At 44.2% G+C, this 8,425-nt stretch overlaps 1 protein-coding gene across 1 annotated transcript in view; it reads right to left on the reverse strand.

Annotated features, from left to right (window-relative positions):
• Window positions 1-6,680: 6,680 nt before the first annotated feature.
• PTGS1 (prostaglandin-endoperoxide synthase 1) overlaps window positions 6,681-8,425 on the reverse strand; it is a 25,640-nt gene continuing 23,895 nt past the window's right edge. Inside the window, exon 11 of the mRNA XM_042780393.1 lies at window positions 6,681-7,036. Within this exon, the coding sequence (XP_042636327.1) occupies window positions 6,681-7,036 (356 nt within the window). The remainder of the gene's footprint in view (window positions 7,037-8,425) is intronic.

An 8,425-nucleotide genomic window follows, 5' to 3' on the forward strand; every position in this document is an offset into this window, starting at 1 on the left:
GAAGACTGAAGAAGAATTGATACTTTGAATTATAGTGCTGGCGAAGAATACTGAAAATACCACGGACTGCCAGAAGAACAAACAAATCTGTCCTGGACGAAGTGCAGCCAGAGTGCTCCTTAGAAGCAAGAATGGGCAGACTTTGTCTCGCCTAATTTGGTCGTTATTAGAACGGACCAGTCCTGGAGAAGGATCTCATGCTGGTAAACTAGAGAGTTTAAAAAAAAGGGGAAGACCCTCAACAAGCTGAACTGACACAGTGACGGCAATGATGGGGTCAAGCACAGCAGGGATTGCGAGGACGGTGCAGGGCCGGCGGTGTTTCGTCCTGTTGTCCATATGGTCGCTATGAACTTGAGCCGACTCGACGGCACCTTATAACAAACAACAGGAGGAGGAGGAAATGAAGCATGATGGTTTAATAGGTACAGAGTTTCCTTTTGAGGGTGATGAAAATGTTCTGGAACTAGATAGAAATCATGGTTGCGCAACATTGTGAACATACTAAATGCCACTCAGTTGTACAATAGTTAAAATGGTAAATTTTTTGTTATGTGCATTTTACCACAATGAAAAAAAAGCAAAAAACTGTCCGATCTCTTTTTCCACACCGTGGAGTACATTGGAGGAGGAGGAGGAAACTAGGATCTGTCTTGAGACCCTCCTATGGGAGCAAGAACTGAGAAGTAAGACTAGAACAGGACAGGAGCATCATCACTATGGTGGGTTAGGGAAGGGCAGAGCCCTGGGTCTGGACTGTCACTGAGCATGGCTAGAGAGGATGGGAAGAAGTGAGCTAGTGGATGGGGAAGTAAGTGGGCACATCTGTATGTGTCTATTTGTAGGAAGCAAGGCAGAGCTTCTGCTCTTTTCACACTTCAGGGAACCCGTTACATTCAGTGACCATCAGTGTGGTATACGGAGTTCAAATCATAGAAAAGCAGCAGCAAGCCTGGAAAAAGTGAGTCATGGGGAGACTCATCCAAAAAGGAAAAGGATGGCCAAAAGGCTGCACGATATGGTGTAGAGGTCTCTGTCCAAGACTTATGAGCAGAATCTGGAGCTGTATTACCATAACCAATGCCCACCATACCACTCCACCCTCCACTCCCAGCCCCGCTGTGATGCTAGTTCCAGATGCCTTAGACAAGGCCATATGGTGGAAAGAGGCCAAGCTTCGGAATTTCAATGCTGCTTCCTGCTATCCTAGCTGTATGATTCTGCGACTCTGGACAAGTCACAGCGGGGCTGGGAGTGGAGGGTGGAGTGGTATGGTGGGCATTGGTTATGGTAATACAGCTCCAGATTCTGCTTATAAGTCTTGGACAGAGACCTCTACACCATATCGTGCAGCCTTTTGGCCATCCTTTTCCTTTTTGGATGAGTCTCCCCATGACTCATCCAAAGTTCTTTGCATCTCAATGTCCTCACCTTTGAAATAGAAGAACTGACCTCATGGGGTTGTTATGAAGATTTCATGAGATACACAGGTAAAGCCACACTCTTAATAAGTATCTGTTCCCTTTCACCTTTTTTCATGGTGAATGTCACACTTGTGGATTTATTTTCTCTTTTCCTCAGGCCACAAAGCAAGGGAAGAGCAGCAAGCGATGGCACACAGGAACAATTTCCCATTATGAACATGTATAAAAGATGATTTTTAAATAGCGCCCTGCCATAGAGGCGACTTTTTATTCATAACAGCCATAAAATGGAAACAGCCCATATATCCATCAGCAGTAGATTAGATAAATCAACTGTGGTTGTTGTCTCTTGGATGTCAAGAGGCATTACGCTGAGCAAAAGAAGCCAGACACAATACATACCCAACACATATGACTCCGTTTGTACGACGTTCATGAGCAGGCAAAGCTAATCAGTGGTGATAGAAGTCAGAATAGTGGTTACCTTTGGAGAGCTATTGGCTGAGAAGGGGCACATGAAAACCTTCTAGAGTTCTGGAAATGTTCTATATCTTGGTTTGTTTGCTGGTTATTTGTACTTATACATATATAAAAATTCACTGAACTGTGCACTTTAGTGGAAATGAACTAAATGTCCATCACCAGATGAATCGATAAACAAAATGTGGTCCATACACACAATAGAATATGACTCAACAAAGAAGCCCTGATACACGCTACACCATGATGAACCTTGCAAACAATATTTGAAGTGAAATAAGTCAGTCACAAAAAGACAAATGGTAAATTTTTATGATTGTATGATCACACTTACACGAAATATCTAAAACAGGCAAGCATATAGAGACCAGGATTTATTCATGCTTACCAGGAGTGAGAGGGAGGAGGAAAGAGAGATTCACTGCTTAGGGGACACTGAGCTTCTGTTAGGGGTGATGGAAAAGTTTGGAAGCACATAATGGTGGTGCTTGCACAACATAATAAACATAATTAATGGCGTTAAATTGTACATATAAAAAATGTTGAAAAGGAAAACAAATATATATATATTTACCACAATTTAAAAATAAAAAAAGATCAATGCACTTTACTATTGTGTGTATGTTATACTCCAATGGGGCAAGGGAGGGGAACAGCAGAAGGCCTGCCATAGACATCTTCAAGGATACGCTGCCCCATTATCCTAAAACTCAAAATGTCAAACCCAAAATTGTGCAAATATCTCAAAAGCCCTTTTGATGTAAAGTGTAAAGATTAAGAGTAAAGAAGTATTTTGACCAAGCCTGGGGGGAAATCAACTGTAAATTAAACATGAATACCAGGTAAGACAGTGGGGGAAATGTTTCCCTGTAGTTTCCTTAGCAGTGCTCTATAAATGGGCCTGTTAAGGCTTAGTGTCCTTTAGTGCCATTCACACAGTTATTGTAATTTAAAAGTACTTTTTTATAGGAAAAGTATAATCAATCATTAAAAACTGGGTTATTGGCATGCCTGATGTTTTTGGACACTTTTTACTCAAACATGATCAGAAGATTGTACTGTATGTACTCTAAAGTCCTTCACGTTTTTGCTCTTCTCTTCTGTACTTCTGCAATTTCACTTAAATTCTTTGCAATTATATTTAACTGCTACCAGATCAACTGTGGTGCCCTTGTGATGTTCTCGGATATTCTAAGAATAGCACCCACAGAGTCAAAGCAGAACTAAGAAAACTCAGATCCACTGAGATAGACTTTTCCCGAACATCCTTCTTAGATATGTAGAATTTCCCATGTCATGGGTCTCTCCTCCCCAAGGTACAAGCTAGAAAACTCACTTATTCCCACCCTCCCTTGAGTCTAGAGTACAGACATATGTACTAGCCTCCATCCATCACAAGTGAATTAAGATTACTTAATTCTGAGTAGAGCAAAATGAGGAAGCAGACACCACACAGAATCCATTTTCTGGCCAGCTCTTGGAGAGCAGCAGTGGGATTTTGGCAGCAGAGCCGTAATCTCTGATGCTAGTACGCAGTGGCAGGGGCAGAAGGAAGTATCTCCACTGGATTGGTGAGAGAGGCCTCCAAGCCTAATTCTCCCAATGGTTCCCTGAGCTACAAAATGTCCTCTCACAAATTTCTTCATGTTTAACTGCCTAGTATGGGTCTGTCATTTGCACTAAGAGCTCTGATTAAATCACCCACCGGGTCAAAGCTCCAGGAAGGAGCATTCATTTTATAAGCATTAAGATCACTCACTCTGAAAAAGCCTCCTTGGTGCATTTGACCTAAGTTTCAGTTTGCAAAAGTATCATACACAGTTTTTCATACAAAGCAAGTTCCACCTAACCCAGGCAGCTGCATTTGAGAGGGAAACGTCCCTGGAATCTCTCCCATTCTCCCATCCACTCAGCTTTTTCTTTGGCCCCAGCTGCCACCATCTCTCAGCTGGACCATGGCAGCGGCCTCCTCACTGTTGTGCCAGGCTCCAGTCCTTCCTGCTGTTGTCCACCTACCTGAGGGCACTCCTTCTAAAACACTCATCTGATTGTGTCTCCTCTAATAAAAACTTCCTCCTGCGCCTTTGTGGTGCCTCTGTCCCCTTAGGGAACAGTCTCCTGCCTGTAGCTATTAGGGTTTAGTTGCAAGTAGAAGACATCAACTCCGATTTAAGCAAAAGAGGAATTTCTGAAGCAGCCCCAGGATGAAACGAAAAACAAAGATTTTGAGAAGATCAGGAATCGAGGCTGTCCTGCGGATCTTGGAAGCAGAAACCAAAGGACAGTCTTTTCAGAGCCCGTATTGGGGATGAATCAGCACCGGCCATCTTCAGTCTCCATGTAACTCTACTCAGGTGCCAATGACAAGGAAAGTATCTCACTGGCTGAGATTGAGTCACAGGCCGACCTCCTTGGCCGGGATAGTGCCATTGACAGAACCACCAAGACTGAAAACAATTCAGGATGGAGGACTCTCAGGCAAAGTAGGGATGTTAGTAGAAGAGGGGGAATAAATAGTAGGTAAGCGAGGGCAGGACACAGCCACTTCTTGTCTACTTCCAGCACCCTCAAAAATTCTTCTCATCAGAGCAGCTGCGAAGCTCAGAAGGACTGTGCTCTCTGCACTCAACAGGGTCCTGAGAGGATGGTGGGAACAGTTCTCACCCAACCAAGGAGGAAACAATGGCTTGTTGGACTGTAAAACAGAAGGCCCAACCCCAGAGACCCCATTTCCCTTGTTGTGGTGGTCTATCATTCTTTCTGAGGATAAGGGTGGCACACAAGGGACATTTCCTCTTTCCCCCTAGACTCTTAACTTATCCTTCTGTCTTCTCCTTTCTCTTTCTTGGCCACAGGGGTCTGTGTGGCTGGGGAAGGAGGTTCAGGACAGAGACTGATGGGGAAAGGGGATGTATACCCTAGGATCACTGCTGCTCCATATCAGGGCCCCACACTGAAGTAGGAGAGGACAGACCAGAGGGGACAGAGGAAAAGGTCACACTCACCCTGTACTTACCTTCTTTAATGCTTTCTTGTCTATTGTCCATTCTACCACCACTGCAATGTGAGCTCCCTAAGGGCAGAAGCCTTATCTATCTTGATCACTCACTGCTATATCCCCAAACCTATAGCAGTATCTGGCATATAGCAAGCACTTTGGAAAATAATTATTTGTGACTGAATGAATGTTGTTGTTGTTGTTATGTGCCGTCAAGTTGGACCCGACTCATAGCGACCCCCCCTTGGATTTCCAAGGCAGTATCACTAGGGAAATAGATTGCCCCATCTTCCTTCTGAGGAGTGGCTGGTGGGTTTGAACCACCAGGCTTCTGGTTAGCAGTCAATTGCTTTAGGCACTATGCTACCAGAGCTCCCACTGAATGAATAGCATACAGGTAAAACGAGAGGTACCTAGTTTCACCCCATTCTCTGTCTTTGACCCTGGGCCAGACAAGCAAGATAAGCTTTGACTGAGTCACATCAGGAAACCAGGGAAACATGACCAGGTCAAACAGTACAACATCTAGACTCAGACAGACCTGGGTTCCAGGCTTGGCTCTGGGACCTGTGGGCATGTTGTGTAACCACTCTGAGTCTTGGTTGTCACTGTTTTAAAATGGGGGTACACGACATATCTCATACTATTGGTGCAAGAATAAATGAAAACTAAAGTGTGACATTAGCACACAATAAGTACTCTCCTCCCCAGATGCCCCTTATCTCTGTTGTACTCTATGTAAAGGAAGGTGGTGGAAACTTAATGCTATATCTCCTGGGGCTGGGACATTGTATAGATTATAGGAGAGTAACCTGGAAAACGTAAAGCCAAAGCCATAGGAGAAATAAAAGCACCAAAAATGGAACACATACACAATGACAGTGAGAGACCCCAAGGGATTCCACTAGAAAATTTCATACCGCAATCTCTATCACACGTAGCTTGTGGCTGGGCCACTTTCATGTTGCCACTGCTTCTGAAGATGGGATCAAAAGAGATACATAGCATGCAACTTTGGAAAAAGAATTTTATTGGCCTCATGAGAAACAGATGCCATGACTCAAGACCTGGATGGGGACCAAGCCCTGGGAGTTTCCAAACAAAGGCACGGAAGGGGCTCAACTATTCTCTCTACATCCTTGGATCAGGGTCTAAGTTGGGGTTCCAAGTAAAACACCCAACCTTCTTGCCCCCTTGGTGCAGACACAGGTTCAGGCAATGCATTCTTGCTGGACATTAGATTCTCCTGCTCTATGGACATCTCATTGAACAGGAAAATGGATCAAATCAACATTCAAGACATTCAGATCAGGACTGCTCTTGCATACTAGCCAGTGTTCTGGATCATCAACCAGGAACACAACTTTCTGGATCACCAATCATAAAGTCAATAACCACAATTCTAGAACACAAAATAAGAACCCCCTAACTTTCTAGATGATTTAATCAGGAGCTTGACATTCTAAAATGGCAATATTCCAAATCAACCAGAAATCTGACATTCTAGATTACCAGTCAGGAACTCAGTACGCTGACATGCCAAATGAGAACCACTCTTAACACTCTGGATGATTAACCAGGAACTCGGCATTCTAGAACTACAAATGAGACCACCACATTCCAGATAATCGGTGAGGGATTCACAGTTCTAAATGTCAACTCCAACAGTCCCAATGCCAAACTAGAAACCCAATATTTAAGACTATCAACTCTGGCCTCAGCATTCTGGAATAATGAGCACAAAACTCCATCCTCCAGAATGCTGCTGCTTCATCCACTTAGAGCTCTGTGGATGGCCGCTCCACACTGGGCCAGTCATCCTTGCTGGGGTCGGGTACATGGAAGGAAACATAGGGACAAGTTTTGGTGTTGAGGCAGACCAGCTTCTTCAGTGTGGCAGTCTTGACAATGTTGAAACCTGTCTCGCCGCCAAATGTGCTGGGCTTCCAGTACTCCGGAGAACAGATGGGATTCCCCAGGAGGCCCTTGAGGGAAAAAGGCGACCCAATTTGTATCATACTCTCCCCAAAGATGGAGTTTGGATGGCACTTCTCAAGAAGCAGCCCCGGATAGAACTCCATGGCATCGATATCACCATATAGTTCTTCCAACTCAGCTGCCATCTCCTTCTCTCCTACAAGGGACAGAGGCTAGAGTCAGAGCCATGCTGCCAATAAGGTTAATCTGGGGAGGGAAATGCCTAGGTCTGTCTTTTACTGGAGAGAGTAAGAATCTCTAGAATAGCAGTTTGAGCAACTGAGCACATAACATAAAATCTGACATGACTGGCATTGGGAAAAGCACAGACTGACTCCTCTCCAGGACTGGATCTAGGGAAGGAATGTGTTACTGAAGAAAGACTTAAAGGCTTGGATCTACCACCAAAGAGTGGGACCTTGAGCAATTCATCTCACTTCTCTGATCATCACAACAGGGAGAATGCTATCTATCTTCTTCTTTCATGGACAAGTTTCAAGGCTTCATCCTAGTTCAAGTCCCTTCATTCTATTGGAGCTCAGAAACATAAAGAATTGGTCTAAGATCACATAGAATTTTAGTAACAATGTTCTTTCTGCCACTCCCGACTGTTTGTCACAGGTGATTAAAGAATGGATGCTCTTTGGCAAACCCAAAGATTGCCATTCCAGGGTTATGGGAAAACTCCTCCACTGGTCCCAGGATCTATTTCACTCTGTGAGACACACATGTTCATATGTAGGAACCAAGGAGAGACAAACATTGAGTGCTGCTACCAATTTCTTAAAATCCACCCTCTATGGAACACTAGTGCAGAGTCATGGGTCATGTCACACCCTGCTCAAAGTCCCTCAATGGTTCCTTGTTATGTCTCACAAAGGTCCCCAAAGTTAGCTGCCCAATAGCTGGAAATCTCAAACTACATATACATATATACACAAATTATTGTGTACCACCCAGGCCTACTGAATCATGATCTCTGGGAGTGACATCTGGGTTTGGTGTTTTTAATCAGTTTTCCAACTGATTCTTGTGGAGCTGGCCCATAAATGGGCATTTAGGAACTACTAGACACAAGAAAGGAGCTCTAGTGGCAGAGTGCCTAAGGCATTTGATTGCTAACCAGAAGGCTGGCGGTTCAAATCCCCCAGCCTCTCCTCAGAAAGAAGGTTGAGCAATCTATTTCTGTAGTGATACAGCCTTGAAAACCCAAGGAGGGTTCACTATGAGTTGGATCCAACTCCACGACAGTGGTTGCATTTTTGCATTAGACATAAGAAAGGAGCTCTGGTGGCATAGTGCCTAAGGCATTTGACTGCTAAGCAGAAGGTTGCCAGTTCAAACCCACCAGCCACTCCACAGAAGGAAGACTGGGCAATCTACTTCCCTAAAGATTTACCATCTCAGAAACCCAATGGGGTCACTATGAGTCAGAATCAACAAAATGGCAGTGAGTTTTGTTTGTTTTTCTTGAGACATAATAAGGAGTTCTGGTAGCATAGTGGCTAAGGCACTTGACTGCTAACCAGAAGGCTGGCGGTTCAAA

This window comes from Orycteropus afer, unplaced genomic scaffold (assembly GCF_000298275.1).
Source record: "Orycteropus afer afer isolate SDZICR_OR568_19922 unplaced genomic scaffold, OryAfe1.0 scaffold00037, whole genome shotgun sequence".
NCBI lineage: Eukaryota > Metazoa > Chordata > Mammalia > Tubulidentata > Orycteropodidae > Orycteropus > Orycteropus afer.